This window comes from Lepisosteus platostomus, chromosome 6, assembly GCF_059453375.1.
Source record: "Lepisosteus platostomus isolate fLepPlt1 chromosome 6, fLepPlt1.hap1, whole genome shotgun sequence".
Taxonomy (NCBI): domain Eukaryota; kingdom Metazoa; phylum Chordata; class Actinopteri; order Semionotiformes; family Lepisosteidae; genus Lepisosteus; species Lepisosteus platostomus.
This window is the reverse complement of record NC_142616.1, coordinates 7,449,231-7,463,876: the sequence shown is the minus strand read 5'-3', so window position 1 is coordinate 7,463,876 and position 14,646 is coordinate 7,449,231. Positions and strand designations below refer to the sequence as shown.

The 14,646-nt window shown below is 48.0% G+C and overlaps 1 protein-coding gene across 1 annotated transcript in view; it reads right to left on the bottom strand.

Annotated features, from left to right (window-relative positions):
- LOC148659976 (nectin-4-like) overlaps positions 1–14,646 on the bottom strand; it is a 69,062-nt gene that overhangs the window by 14,084 nt on the left and 40,332 nt on the right. Inside the window, exons 4-6 of the mRNA XM_088633989.1 lie at positions 13,480–13,764; positions 8,924–9,041; positions 5,998–6,149 (exon numbers count right to left, since the gene is read on the bottom strand). Of these exons, the coding sequence (XP_088490115.1) occupies positions 5,998–6,149; positions 8,924–9,041; positions 13,480–13,764 (555 nt within the window). The remainder of the gene's footprint in view (positions 1–5,997; positions 6,150–8,923; positions 9,042–13,479; positions 13,765–14,646) is intronic.

The following is a 14,646-nucleotide window of genomic DNA, read 5'->3' as shown; positions in this document are numbered from 1 at the left end:
TAAATTCCACTCTGTGAAATCTGGCCTCCACAAAGAAACCATTTTATTCGACTGGTGAATACAGGGGGAGCAAGTGAAATTGGGGGAAACTGGGGTGCCGGCACAGAACGTCACCCAGGTGGGAGCTGCCCATCAGCGGTGGGTGAAGAGGTATAAAGTGATATAAAAGGACAGGCTGTCATCTTTATGCTTTAGACGACTCTTGAGAGAGGGTAACTGCATGGTCTGTGTGATCAGCTGAATTGCACACATTTATAGATCGACGTTGCTTTTTTACTGTTTTTGAAATTCGATTTTTCTCCTGTATGACACAGTAATATTTAACGAGGGGTGTCTCTTCTTTTATCAGATGTCGTGGGCCAAGACGGATCCACAGCATTATGCCGGTCTTTGCCACTGGCGGTCTGAGAGCAGAGAAAGTTTCAAAACATGGCAGTGGTCGCAAAGCGAGCTGCTTCTGATGTTTCTAAAAACTGCAGGGAGTGCTCAATGTCCAGTGGAGATATGCGAGACATCCTGGCCTGGGGTGTTATCAACAGGAAGTACCTTTTCTCAGGCGTCTTATAGACACCCAATACAGCCATAAGATAAAGAGTTTGTGCTGTTTTATTTGCAGTGCAAGGGAAACGAGTTCCAAAAACTCAAACAAAACCCTAAGCTCCTTAATGAGCTTCTCCTCCCTCCATTCCTCCTCTAGCCAGCCAGACAGCTAAGCTGCTTACCGGCTTGTTGCGAGACACTTTTCAAAACTCACGTGTAGAAACTTGAATGGGCCACTATTCATTTGCTCACTTGGGGACTCCGTCAGTCAGTCAGTTTCTCCCTTCTCTCTCTCTCCCACCCCACAGAGCTACCTTCTGTTTCCACACAGCAGATAATTGACCAACCTGGGAAGTCTCAGCTTCCTGGTTTTTAACCTGTCACCCGACCAATTGTCTTCCACCATCTGGGTCAGGTGACCGAGGATGGCAGGTCACTCTCCACAGCTTTCTGAGGAATGTAGTTTAGATAAGAATCTCAATTTCGGCTGAACCTACCACCCAATCATGGGCCACAGATTAGCATCTCTGGCACAAGAACAAGAAAACGACAGGTATTTTGCTATTTGTTGTGCGTGTGTTCTGCAAACCTAAGGACGAGAATATCTGAGGGATAGCTGCAGCCATGTTCTTCTGTTTATGGGTTACTTATGATCTTGTCTGTGTCATTGGTTCAGCATCCATGCTCTTGACTCTGCAGTGGAAGGGGCACACACGTCAAACGCACATGATAAAAAATTACCTTGACAAGGGAGGTCTGGTAACCCAGAGCCTACCCCAGAAACAAAGGGCACAAGGTGGGACTATATCTTTGATGTGGTGCCAGTCCATTTAAGGGTGCACCTGTCCAAGCATGGATTTGGAAGGTGGAAACATGGAACACCAGGAAACCCAGGTGGACAACATGCACCAGTCTGGCAGGGGCTGTAATGACGCACACTGTCCTCAAGAGGGCAGAGGTCACAGTGCTGAAGGCTGGATCCCCTCGCAGGGCTCTTGAGTGGACAGCAAGCTGAGGGGCCAGAGAGAAGTGTCGAGGACAAGAGCAGGGAGAGCACACTGAAGCAAGGCAGGAGCAAAGCTGAGCAAAGCGAGGCAAAGAAAGGCGTTTGACTGCAGGGAGGCAAACCCAATGACCGCGCATCGGTGAAGAGTACAGGCAGGGCTTAATAAACCCAGAGTGACCAGGCGAGTACCTGATAATTACGGGCAGGGGGTATTGATAATCGCCCATAACGAGTTCATACGGCACTGGTGTTTCAGACCGCATGGAAACGCGGCTGGTTGCCGTAGCGACCTGGGGAGCGCGAGTCTGCGTTTGGACTGGTATTACAGGGGCCCAGTATCCACAAGAGGGGGGGAGGCAGGCACGAACCACTGAGCCACCCACGTGCGGAAATCTACGGAAGTAAGAAAATGTCTGTATCTTTCACCTAAATAGATATAGTTTGCGTAAACTGCGTAAATCTCCTTTCTGAAGCTCGATCTCTGTCCTGTTGGGATATTCCAGGTTAGCTGTGTTTTGTCCACAGCGCCCACCAGTTAATAACACGACCACAAACGATAAATGCTCTATGATCACTTTAAAAGGGAAAAAACAAACAAAAAACAGTTCCGCGATATAATGCTTGAAGTATAACATCCCGGCTTCACTGCGTTTCTCACTGTTTTAGTTCTGCCCCTTTTCATTAGCATAAAATGTATCCTGGTGCCTGTGAGTCCCCAGTCACAGACTGATTTCACTTGGGTGCAGAGGTGCAAGAGTCACAGCGCAGGTCAGTGAAGGTTTGAGAAGAGTTCAATCGTGGTGAAAATGGCCATTTCAGGAAAACACTGAAGAAGACACACACGCAAGGTGTATCCCTTAGAGAGTCCTCCCTTACGTATTAGATCTATAGAAAGAAATTTTAACACATCAGCACAGTGGCTATTGCTGATGAAGCAATCGCAGGCCTGAGTCAGATTTCAACGTGGGAAACCACCCTGTGATGGGATAGCTAACTAAACAAACAAACAGCAGTGAAAATGAGTTGACTTGGTACCTAAACCATTCTGGTCCTGCTGGGCAAAGACAGCTCCCTAACAAAGAAGATGGTGGTGTTGTTGTTGTTTTCCTGCCAAAAGAGATCTTACGAAACACGTAGTTTGCCATGAGAACACAAGAGCAAATCTGCATGAAAAAAACAACACATCCAGTTATCAAAGTGTAGTTTCTGTTGTCCTTTTGCTGCAACAAACAGAGGCCGGCCAAACGAGACAATCTTCAATTATCCGTGGCAGAGCTAACCCATCTCATTACAAGTATGACAGGCAGGAGCCGTTATAATTGAGCTAGGGGACGCTTTCACACACACAAAGATTCTTATTTAAGACGGCTGATTTTTTTTCTTCTTTAAAAAGAGTAAAGGAATCCCTTAAATGGTTGGGAGTCACTGGGGCAAGAAGAAACGTATTTGGTACTTGGAATGTGTCCAGATCTGGCTTTCCTCTTCTGTGCTGTTTTTCCGGGCAGAAAAGGGAATTGCTTTGCCAAACACTTCTGGAATATTGCTTCACAATTCCCAGGGAACTGGAGTCATTGCTAGAACAGGTTGTCTCAGTCTGCGATGCTGCACTGTCTCAGATTACACTCCCCGAGTCCAGCCTGGTGTCTTTGCCAGCACAAACTGGTTTCAGACCAATTCGGGGTATCCCTGGTCATTTGAAATAATAAGAGCTGCTGTTCCCAGAGAAGGCTGAGCCCGTGCATTTCTGGACTTTGTGTCCTGTTTGGCTGACCACAACCGGGTTTTCCCCAAGTGGCGATGTGCACATGACTTGGCGTCTTTGACGGAGTCAAGCTTTGAGAACACGGGCCGCTATCCTGTGCTCTGACCGTTGGGATCTTGTCAAGTACCGGTGGCTGGCTTCTCTCCTTCAGTTTATGCTGCCCTTATGTTTACGTTCATGCTGGCGAGATGAAGAAAATAAAAGCAACGCGTGACACTGCATGTGGCAGAACCCATCCATCCATTTTCTAACCTCCTAACATTTTCTAACTGATCATGACTTTGGACCGAGGGAGCAAGCTAGAGGACCAAGAGGAAACCCAAATGAACATGGCGAGAACATGCAAACTCCACACAGATAGCACCCAAAGTCAAGAAGTGAACCCAGGGCCCCAGCGCTGCAAGGCAGCCATGCTAACCTCTTCACCACTGTGCCTCCCTCATTACGGATTCAGTTCCTCTTATACCTTCCACTTGGGAAGAGCTTCAGGAAAACCATTCTTTCATTAGCCAGGAGCTTTTGTGCAACTTTCCCTTGAAATGGCTTCTGGAAGAATTTTACTGTTTCGGACCAGTTTGCTTACTTTCCACAGCCCCACGCTGACAGCGATACTGTTATCAAAACATACAGAAGGCCCAAAACAATAATGTCACATTTGGCCCGGCTATAATTTATACCAGTGGGAGCAATTTCCCTGTCATAAACCTCCTCACATGTGCTTCACAAGGTGGGGGCATGGTATCATGTTAATCTCGTCCAAACTGGTTATCAAGTACAGCAAATTGGTTGTATTTTACACGAACAATAGCAGGCTGGAAGCAGTGATGTACAGTCACATCAGGGTTAACAGAAGTCAGACAATGGCTCCCTGACACCCGATACGTGGATTGATGGATCTTTCCTTTACTGACGGCAATCCACCCACCCCCACCTCTGTTCTGCCCCACACTCTCTCCTACTCTCTCTGTCTCGACCCTGAATTGTCTTCTCCTAGTTTCTGAAGTGCAGGAATATCCCCTCTGGTGGCTATGTCACGGATCTTTTACTACACAAAGGAGGAGGAAATGTGACCCCACTCCTTCAACTGTAATCAGATAAAAGACAAGAAGAAAGGCAGACATACATTCATGCAGCATGTTACTTCTCAACAAATGACTGGAAAGCAGAAATAAAATGCATGGTAATCACAAATAAACAGAGTTTCGGACTCAATAGACTTCAATAAACCAGATGTTTGTTTTGCCAATTAGCCGAATTAACTGGATAAAACGTTCTGAACGAATTCCGTGTCTGTGATGAGCTCTGATTGGGCCTGCAGATATGCCGGTGCTCATGTCTTCATTTCTTCCTGTTCTTCATCCAAGTCCCTCCTATGTCTGAACTGCATGGCGATCAGGTGGAGTATTAAGACTTTCTTAATTAAGAAGTTCACAGAACCGTCTCATCATGAAGTCAACACGTGCACATCCACTCAGCACCGCCCAGATGTCACGTCCGTTGTGAGCGCCCAGTTCCATTTTGAACACATTTTTGATGGTGTGCTCCTTTCTGTTTGTCCCCTCCTCATTCTTGTTTTGCACTTCTGGATCACTGTAAATAGGTCTTCTAAGCGGCGTCCCCACAAACAGTCTGCAGCCGGGTGTATCTTGCGCGTAGATGTGACAATACTGTCCGTCTATAATACAGACGTTTCTTGAGGCACTGAGCCTCCATGGGCAGCATTTATCTGATGGGGAGATTGGGCTCCATGCTGGTACCCTGAATGATGCCAAGAGACTCAAAGACAGGAATGAGCAGAGTCCGATTCCTTCACACCTACCAACAACAAGCTTTCAAAGCGGGAGTTTGCAGTGCCTACATCAGAGCTCTAAATCTGGCAAACACAGAGGAACGAGTGAAATAAAACGCCACTGATTTTGCAAGATCATACCCTACTTCATCCTGCAGTACAGTGATGCACATCCATAACAGTGCATAAGGATAAGGGCTTCCTGCCTGCTGGCTACTGAGAACAGTCCTTTTAAGGATTGCAAAACTACGTTATGATTAGCAGCCATATCCCCCTGCAGCTCACAGCTCACAGCTGGCAGCCCCATTGAAGCTCAGCAGGTGTGAGCCTGACCAGTACCTGGATGGGAGACCTACTGGGAAAGCTAAGGTTGCTGCTGGAAGAGGTGTTAGTGGGACCAAGGGGGGGCGCTCACCCTGCGGACTGTGTGGGTCCTAATGCCCCAGTATAGTGACAGGGACACTATACTGTAAAAGGCGCCGTCTTTCAGATGAGACGTAAAACCGAGGTCCTGACTCTCTGTGGTCATTAAAAATCCCAGGGCGTTTCTCGAAAAGAGTAGGGGTGTAACCATGGCACCCTGCCCAAATTTCCCCCTGGTCTTTACCCATCATGGCCTCCTAATAATCCCCCTCTCTGAACTGGCCTCATCACTCTGCTCTCCTCCCCACTGAGAGCTGGTGTGTGGGGAGAGTACTGGAGCATCATCCAGGTGGGGCTGCACACTGGTGGTGGTGGAGGGGATCCCCATTACCTGTAAAGAGCTTTGAGTGGAGTGTCCAGAGAACACTATGTCACAGTAAGGAATTATTATTATAATGAACCGAGGTAGGAGGCCAACCTCCGTGTCTTCTGGATCCGGCTAAACAAAGGGAGGCACCCGCAAGAGCTCGACCTCACCTTCCACCCTGATTTCCAGCTCCGCCTCCGCCTTCGCCACCCTGTTCCTGGCCTGGCAGACGTAGACCCCGGCGTCGTCGCTCTCCAGCGGCCGCCGGAAGACCAGCGAGTTGTTCTCGGAGGCCACGCCCTCGGGGAGGCTCCCGCCCTTCCTGCGGGAGACGGAGAGAGCGCCAGACCGTTACGGAAAGCGGAGACCATCAAAACACATCGCCGGCCTCTCGCCGGCCAGCCGTCTGCCTGGGTGGCATTTCTGACACTGTTAGGCGGTTGCGTGCCGCCGCAGCTTAACGTAGCCAATGGCGGCTGGTTGTGCCTGCGCCCGGGGACGGGAGTGGCGGCCGTAAGCCGAGAGAATGAGGAAGTGCCGACGGTTTCCTCTGAAGCCACCCGCCTCGTGGAAACATTTGACAGGTATCCCGATTGCAGGGTGGGCAGCGACTTTCGGGATGCTCAGTGCCGACGGGAGGAGATCGCCGGAGAACGAGCGGGGGGTCGCGCTGGTTCACTGTGAGCCGAGGGAACTCTGGCTGACAATCCCCTGCTGGCCCCGAGCCAATTGTACAGCGGTATTTGGGGACGCCACAGCGCAGGACATTAGCGATGTCATCCCTAGGTTTGCAGACATATACCCCGTCTGGCTTTTGAGCTGTGCATGTTCCCTCCCCCCCCAGAGCCCTACCAATACGGCGATTTGCCTTCGTCTGATGATGGGAGTTCAGTGGCACCGCTCCCTACAGTAAATCCCATCAGTCAAGCACAAACGCAGGGGACCAGCATTGAGATGCTGTACTGTCCCATCCTCATCAGGTGGGACCTATGAAACAGGGGTCAGCTGCTATCTTTTTCTCCGGAAATCAACAACTACTGCGGCGTCTAGCTTGGGATGGTCTTGCAAGCATCGTGTAATCAAAATACAGAATCTCCTCACCCAAAATCTGGTGTGAGTGTAACCAAAGTGAGTTGGTTTTGGTTTTAAAGACCTGAAAGCGCCCCATCCTTCCAAAGTCAACGGTTCTGACAGGCTTCTCTTCTCAGGCCGCTGACTCTGTAGGTATCTTTGTCCCTGCTCTCGCATCCAGCAGAGCACTCTGTGTCAAAGAGCGTCAAGCCAGCCCATCACCTCGCACAGCCTGGTAACCCGGACGTCTCTATCGTCATCAAATAAGGTCTTTTATAAGGTTTTCAAAACGTTTGTATTTGCGGGACAGAGGTAGGGTCCACTTTTTCGGGGCTCAATAAGTCTGGTGCTGAATGTCAGCCAAGAAGGCAGGCCTTGCGTTCAAAATAGGTGTGGGTACCAGCAAACATTTCGTTTTTCTACATTGTGGTGTAGTATTTACCATGACATAAGCCAAATGTTCATTTCCTCCCCAGAGCCAGGTAATCGGAGAGCCTGTGATATGCATTAGGCAAAGCCAAAAAGGAAGAAAACACCGCAGATCACCCTTTTAATACAAAGTCGTATTTTCTTTCTTCAAGACAGCTCGCCTCACTCTCATGAGAAACTGTTGGGGTTTTTTTTTTCTCCTCTTTGCCTGGCTAAAGTTGAACAAGTTGGAACAAGATACTAATTACTTCACCGCTTGCATAAAAAAAAAAAATCTTTCTCAAGTCATCAACCCATTTTCAGGGAGGGGCCGCGCGTCCTGCAGCAACAGCCGACGCTTTTCGTCGGCACAAAGGGGGGGTGAAAAAAACAAACCGCTTCGCAGACAGGTTTTGTAAACTCTCACACGCACACACGCGTGAAACCTGCTCGTGTCTCTGAACACCCAGCCCCTGTCACTGCTCTGCGCTGTTGAACCAGCAGGCTAGGCCTTTATGAACGTATTCCTGTTTGTTTTTTTTTTCATGAGCATTTTTGGGCTTCTTTTTGAAAAGCATTTAAAGTATTCACAACCCTGGTGGCCACCCGCTGTCTGATTCCCCTCGGTTTTGTGCTGCTTGAGTTTCTGGGCTCTGGCCCACAGCAGACAGCTGATGAACACAGTGCTCTCCTTAACCTGGAGAATTGCAGGGAACGTAGCTAGAAAGAATATTTAAGGTATTTTGAACAATCTATATGTCCACTATGGGACCTCGATGTTTTATGAAATTTTTACAAACCTGAATGTGACGTCGAGTATGGATTTTAGGGAGGACTTTTGAAAGGCCAGATTCTTTCACAACGGAGTAGACAGTTTGCCTGTCCTGGAATATAAGGATAACTGAAGGCCTGCTCATCTCTACCCAATCCATCCATGCCAGTAGGTATAGCAGCTCTGATAGCAACTCTATCACATTTTGTAGCATCATACTTCCCAATCCTCTCAGTCACAAAATCTGCTTGCTTTACGTTTAGACAGGCCAATTAAGTAACCTTGTGCAGAACGGAGGATATACTGATACATTATACCAGCATGCTCCATGTACTGTACTTAGCAGTGCTTACCAAGGAATTTCTTTTACAAGATCCAAAGATATTGTTCTATAGGAGCCTTCCTAGACACAGTTCTTCTTTTTCATGGCGTTTTTTGGAACAAACGTTCAGTAAGGTTGACAGCAACCAAAGTCTCCTTCACCCTACTCGAAGTCCGAATCCCCCCTCGAAAACCGAAATTCGCTTATGATTCACTTCCTGAGTCACCAAATCTATATCGAGTCACTCCTCGTCATTCAGCCTCCCTCCTCCCTCCTATCTCCACTCCTGCAGTTACTCCTTGGTCAACTCCTCAAGCTGCCAAGCAAAATCAGCCAAACATCCTATGCCCGACTCCTCAATAAACGTTTCTACATGCATTTTCTTATTGGGTGATGTTATTCCATGTGGATTTTGAGATGTCCTGTAACTTCTTTTCGGAATCTCGGGCCGCGGGGGTCAGTCAGCTCATAGGCTGGTGACCCCAAGAGGGACAGGGACCAGATCGGCCCACCGTTCGCTTACCTGCTCCATGTGAACTCCTGAGGAAGGGGGTTTCCCCCCGCGGCGCACGTCAGTCTCGCGCCCTCCAGACCCTTGTACCAGTTGTCATCGTAGCCCTTCACCGACACGTCAGGAGGATCTGAAAACAGGGACACCCACAAATCCAGTTACCATCATGCCCTCTGTTTTCCTGTTCCCGGTCCTGGTGCGCTGCACGATCAAAATGGTATTTGCCTTGTATGACCACAAGAATTCTGAAGTGTATCAAAGTTCTGTCCTCATGGGGACCAAGTGCGATTCAACACCTGGACCTTGAGCACGGATCAATACCATCCTCAAGACATCCAAGTCATCCAGTAACCCACAATCCCCTGTCTACAACAGACTGCTTTACTAGCAGGGCCGGATTTCCCATGAGGCCCTGTAGGCGCAGTGCCTAGGGCCTACGAATTTAAGGGCCTACGAAAGAGGGAAACACTGGTGACTAACGAGAACCGAGCTGAAACAACAGGCTTGCGATCGACTCTAGGTGCTCCATCAACCAACAATCACACGCCATCTAGCGGCTGTTCTAGAAACTAGACGTATCGAAGTGATGGGCGCTCGATTCGCTCCATCAATCACGTGGTTTAGCATTCAAACAGTTTAAAGTGCATCGACGTAACTCAATTGGCGTTTACCCCTCTTTTTGCACATTTCGAAGTGAAAGTGCCCAGGGCCTACAAACTTCAAAATCCAGCCCTGTTTACTAGAAGTATTGTTGAAAGGGTCTTTGTGAACTTTGTACAATCTTTTTCTGCCAACGTGACAGTTTTTTAGAAAGTGGACCTACAGAACTGGTTTGAACTGGAATGGAAGAATGCTGCACACAAGGGCTGCTATGCCATTCTGTACTGTGTTATATAGGAATGTGTGCTACGAACCTAAGTAACCAGTTGTACTGAAATATGTTATCTTTGGCAAATAACAGAAAAATATTTAAGGGCTGGTGTAGTTTAATCGCTTTCAGAAAAATACACCAAGCATCTCTGTGTACTTCGCTCCCATGTGCATGCAATAAAAACTTCTTTTAAGTATTCTGAGACGGACTCCTGACTGTCTTTTAAGGCAAAGAGGGAAAATTTATCCAACGGTGTTGACATCAGAGCTAGACTGAAAAATGCTTTTCTATTGTCCCATCAGTAGGAAAAAATAAAGGACAAGACGCTTAGAACAGCTTATGGGATGTGAGCAAGAAATTTTCACCACTCAGAATGGCACATCACGAGAAGCGGTTCTGATGCAGGAATGTTCCAACAAAGAATGGATTGACCGTTGATTGAGTTTATTTCACGGCATGGATACTGCATCTCCTTGAAGGTACACAGGACCTCTTTAGCACGTGTCATTGTTCTAAACATCTGATTTTAGTTGCACAGAATGGAGGCGTGTTAATCAAGCGAGATAAGCACGTGTCTGAGCCTAACCCTGGGTTCCTCTTGGCTGACTCGCAGCATTTTATTGTTTCAGAGATTCAAATGTTGCCCTGACTTTTGGTGCATCGTATCGCCATTGCACTTCGATTGCACTGTTGGGCAGGGAAGGTGCTGTTTCTCCTTGTCAATCCACAACTGCAGTTGAGCAAAACTTCTTTATGAATTCCTAAATTAGGAACATAAGGGAAGTTACAACAGACGGGTGGCTTTTTGCTCTCTCTGGCCCATATGGGCATGTGTAACTAACTGACCAATTCACCCAGTTAGCTCTTGAAAGAAGCCAGGTGATCTGCTTTAACTGATATATCGACTTCCCTCAAGAAACTGGAACTGGATGCCACCAGTGTAAAAGACAAGCAGGCGTTCCTGTGTATCATTAATTAGGCGTGCAAGTTGCTGGGGTCATCAAGCCTGTCCTGTTTTCTAACACTCAGGGCTGCTTTGCTCCTGCCAGTAGAATTCTCTCCCAGCAGCAGAAGCTCGTCCAACTCACCAGCTTGGAGAAATGTGGGCGCTTTGTCGGGGATCTCTCCATTTTCATCCCTGACATCACTCATGATTTATGGTGCCAGGGCTGATGACTGGTGACCATGGAGGTATGGAGTGGGACTTGATATGGATTGTTACATATGACTAATGCTCTTCTACCAGTCTGGTGTGATTTTCTTTTGACAGGAATATTGAGTGGGTGGCACTGATGGGTAATTGGGTGTGGAAGGGGAGGTGTTATTGTATCTATTTTATCCTGGATTTATAATTTAAAAAAAATAGCCACTAAAAATAGAAGCCCAGCAGAATTAATGATTCTGATTCAAACCCCCAAATAAGAACTTTTCACCCGCTCACCCTGTGGTCTGTGTGGTTTCTAATGCCCCAGTATAGTGAGGGGGACACTATACTGTAAAAAGGTGTTGTGTTAACCCTGGTGTCCTAGCAATTTCCCATTGGTCTTTACCAATCATGGCCTCCTAATAATCTCTGAACTGGCTTCATCACTCTGCTCTCCTCCCCACTGAGGGCTGGTGTGTGGTGAGAGTACTGGAGCATCATCCAGGTGGGGCTGCACACTGGTGGGGGTGGAGGAGAGTCCCCATTACCTGCAAAGCACTTTGAGTGGAGTGTCCAGAAATGTATTATTATTAAGTTTAGACCAGAAATGGTTACTTGAAATAAAAATCCATTCTGTCCACCTGGTGTCCCGTCTTACACATCCTCGACAAATTCTTTGAAGGATTATAACTCTTCTCTACCTGAAACCTGATAGCTGAGCCTTTGCGCTTGCCCAATAAAAACAATCCTATCTCACGCCTTTTGTCTTATCACAAGACAGACAAACAGTCTTTTGTTGCAATGTAAATGAGGTGTCAATCTTCTGAAATGACACATGCACAGGTGCCAGTAAACTCTGCTGGAGGCGACACGACCACAAAGATGTGACTGTTTCCTTGTTGGGTTCCTTAAGGCTGTCAAACTCCATTTCCAAAACAATGGCCTAGATCCTCCGGGGGGGGATAATGATAATGACAAACACGACTGGCGTGAAAGTTCCTCACATGTTGTTTTACTTCAAAAATACGCAGAAAATGTAGAACCTTCTGCAGAAAAAAAAACACTGTTCATGACTTTCTGATTCCCAATGTTTACCTCCACCCACCCGACCTGAACAATACTGTATATGCATTTTTGTTTTTCAAAGCATCCAGCTACAACAAATTACAGAAAACCATGAATTAGCATGTGCCAATTTTCAATTCCAAGGCAAGCCAAACCAGTCTATGAGTCTTCATATTCTGTCTTGAGGTTTTTAAGTAAGCAATCTGGCCGTAACTACAAAAAGTAATACATGTTTCAAAAATTAACCCTGGCGTTATTAAATCTGCCTTCGAGAAATAACAGGACGATCGATGGTTATGCTCAAAGATCCTGCGTTTTCGTTAAAGGTTCTGAATTCCAGAGCGGAGTATTTTGTATGGCCACAATATCGAGAGCAAGACCAACTAAGCATTACATTTTACTAGCACTGTCTGAGTACGAGTATTGATTTGCGTGCTACTGTATCGTATGCAGTGGAAGCCTTTCCCTAGTTTCTGAAAGACCACTTCAAGACAGCAGGCTGAGCACCAGCTTTGTAGAGACACCACCCTGTTTTTTTTCTGAAAAACAGCTTATTTCTCCACATGCCTTTACAGTCGGCACCTTTGTGTTATATTCCACACAATGTCAGGTCATCTGCCAAACCGCTTTATACCATACGGTGTCGCGGGAAGCTGGAGCCTACCTGGCAAGCAACGAGCGCAAGGCAGGGTACACCCTGGATGGGGCAACAGTCCATCGCAGGGCAGGTGCAAGCCAGTCATACATGGGGACACCTTGGAGACCACAAGTAAAGGCCAAGGGGGGGAATTTGGCCCGGACACCGGAATATCTCTCTACTCTTATCGAGAGATGCCCAGAGATCTTTAATGACCACTGAGAGTCAGGACCTCGGTTTAACGTCTCATCCGAAATATGACGCCCACTACAGTATAGTGTCCCCGCCACTATACTGGGGCATTAGGACCCACACAGACTGCAGGGTGGGAGCCCCCTGCTGGTCCCACTAACACCACTCCCAGCAGCAATCAAAGCTTCCCAGGAGTCTCCAATCCAGGTACTGGCCTGGCTCACACCTGCTGAGCTCCAGTGGGTTGCCAGTTGAGAGCAGCAGGGTGATAGAGCTGTTGGCTTCTACACCATGTACCCTGCCATATTTCTTTTTCTACCTATCTATGGCTTTGCAGCGTTGTCCCTCCTATGTATATGTGACTGTCGAGGTTCTGCGCGGTGACGTGCCCTCCGCCACCCGTTCCGTCCCGCAGCACCTGGGGCGCAAACCCTGGTCTCCAGTATAACGCAACAGGGAACCAGCCGAGTGAGCTAAAGGAGGTCCCTGCTACGCGAACTAGCACCGCTACATATAGCACATCGGATTTTAGGTTTTTGAAGAGTGGCACGTAAAGAACCGTCACCTGAAGAAGGCCTAGCAGCTTAAAAAGAGCAAGACCAACTGTGCCTGCGAGCTGCTCGGAGTTTCGCGCCATGCGCGGGCGGCCCAGCACTCACAGTGGACGACCAGCCTGTGCGAGAGCCTCCTGGGCTGGCTGAAGCTGGGGTGGGTGATCACGCAGTCCAGTTTCTTCCCGTTCAGGGCCCGCACGGGATGCAGGGAGTATTTGCTGGACACTTTCCCTCCCTCGCTGGGGGTGGTCTGGGGCGTGCCGTTGAGCTCCGTCTCCCAGGCGATGGTGGGCGTGGGGTAGCCCCAGGACTTGCAAATGGCCGCCACGTTGAAGCCCTGGCCTTCAACCAGGGGAGGGGAAACGGGGTCCAGGCTGGAGATGGGAGAGACTGGGACATAAAAAAGAAGGAGAACACCTCTTAGGTACAAGGAATCATTTTCTCTGCAACCCTGACGACAAACCTAATGTTGTGGGAAATCCTTCATCAAAGGAGCAGGACAGTCTTGCGTGGATTCAGATGTTTAATTGAGCTCAGTAATGACATTAATGTGTGTTGGTTCTGCACCGCAGATCAGACAATCCTCAAAGGGTTTCTCAGCTCTTATATACAGTAAGGAGAAAGTTTGTTTCACAATCTGAGTGCTTGTCCTGTTCTTTGATATGTAATTACTTTTTGTCCTGTTCTTGATCTAGGTTCTGTCCTTTGATATGCAGCAGACATTGGTAGCGTTAAGCCACTGGGGCTGCTAAAGCAAGTCAGCTTTACTGTAAATTTCCTTTGAGGCTAAATTAACAGACCCCATCAACAGCTCTCACAATGTGCTTAAGTGGTGATACTTTGATGCTGGATAAGTGAGATATATACATGTCCCACTTCACTAAGAATTAAGATGAAGACTTTTGGAGGCCTTCCTAAGACACTCTGAGGACATCTGGTGTTTTCTCTAAGCGTTCCTGTCTTAAAGGTGTGTCAAAAGAGAAAAAAAAAATTAATGTCAGCTGGCATCTTGTCAAGAGGGTAACACTTCCTCGCTGAGCCTTCGGTATCCCAGAATCCCAGGTGCGCGGGCTCCAAGCGCAACCAGCAGGCAACCGCTGCACACTCTCGGACAAAGGTGCAGTAACCGAATCAAACCCAGGGGGCAGAGTTCGGCCTCTGCTCAGCGCCACATCCTCCTGCGCGGCGCAGGTGTATCACCGTGGAGACGAGCAATCCCTCGATGCCATTAATACACTCTCGGTGAGGCCCAAACGGGCCGGCCCAAGGACA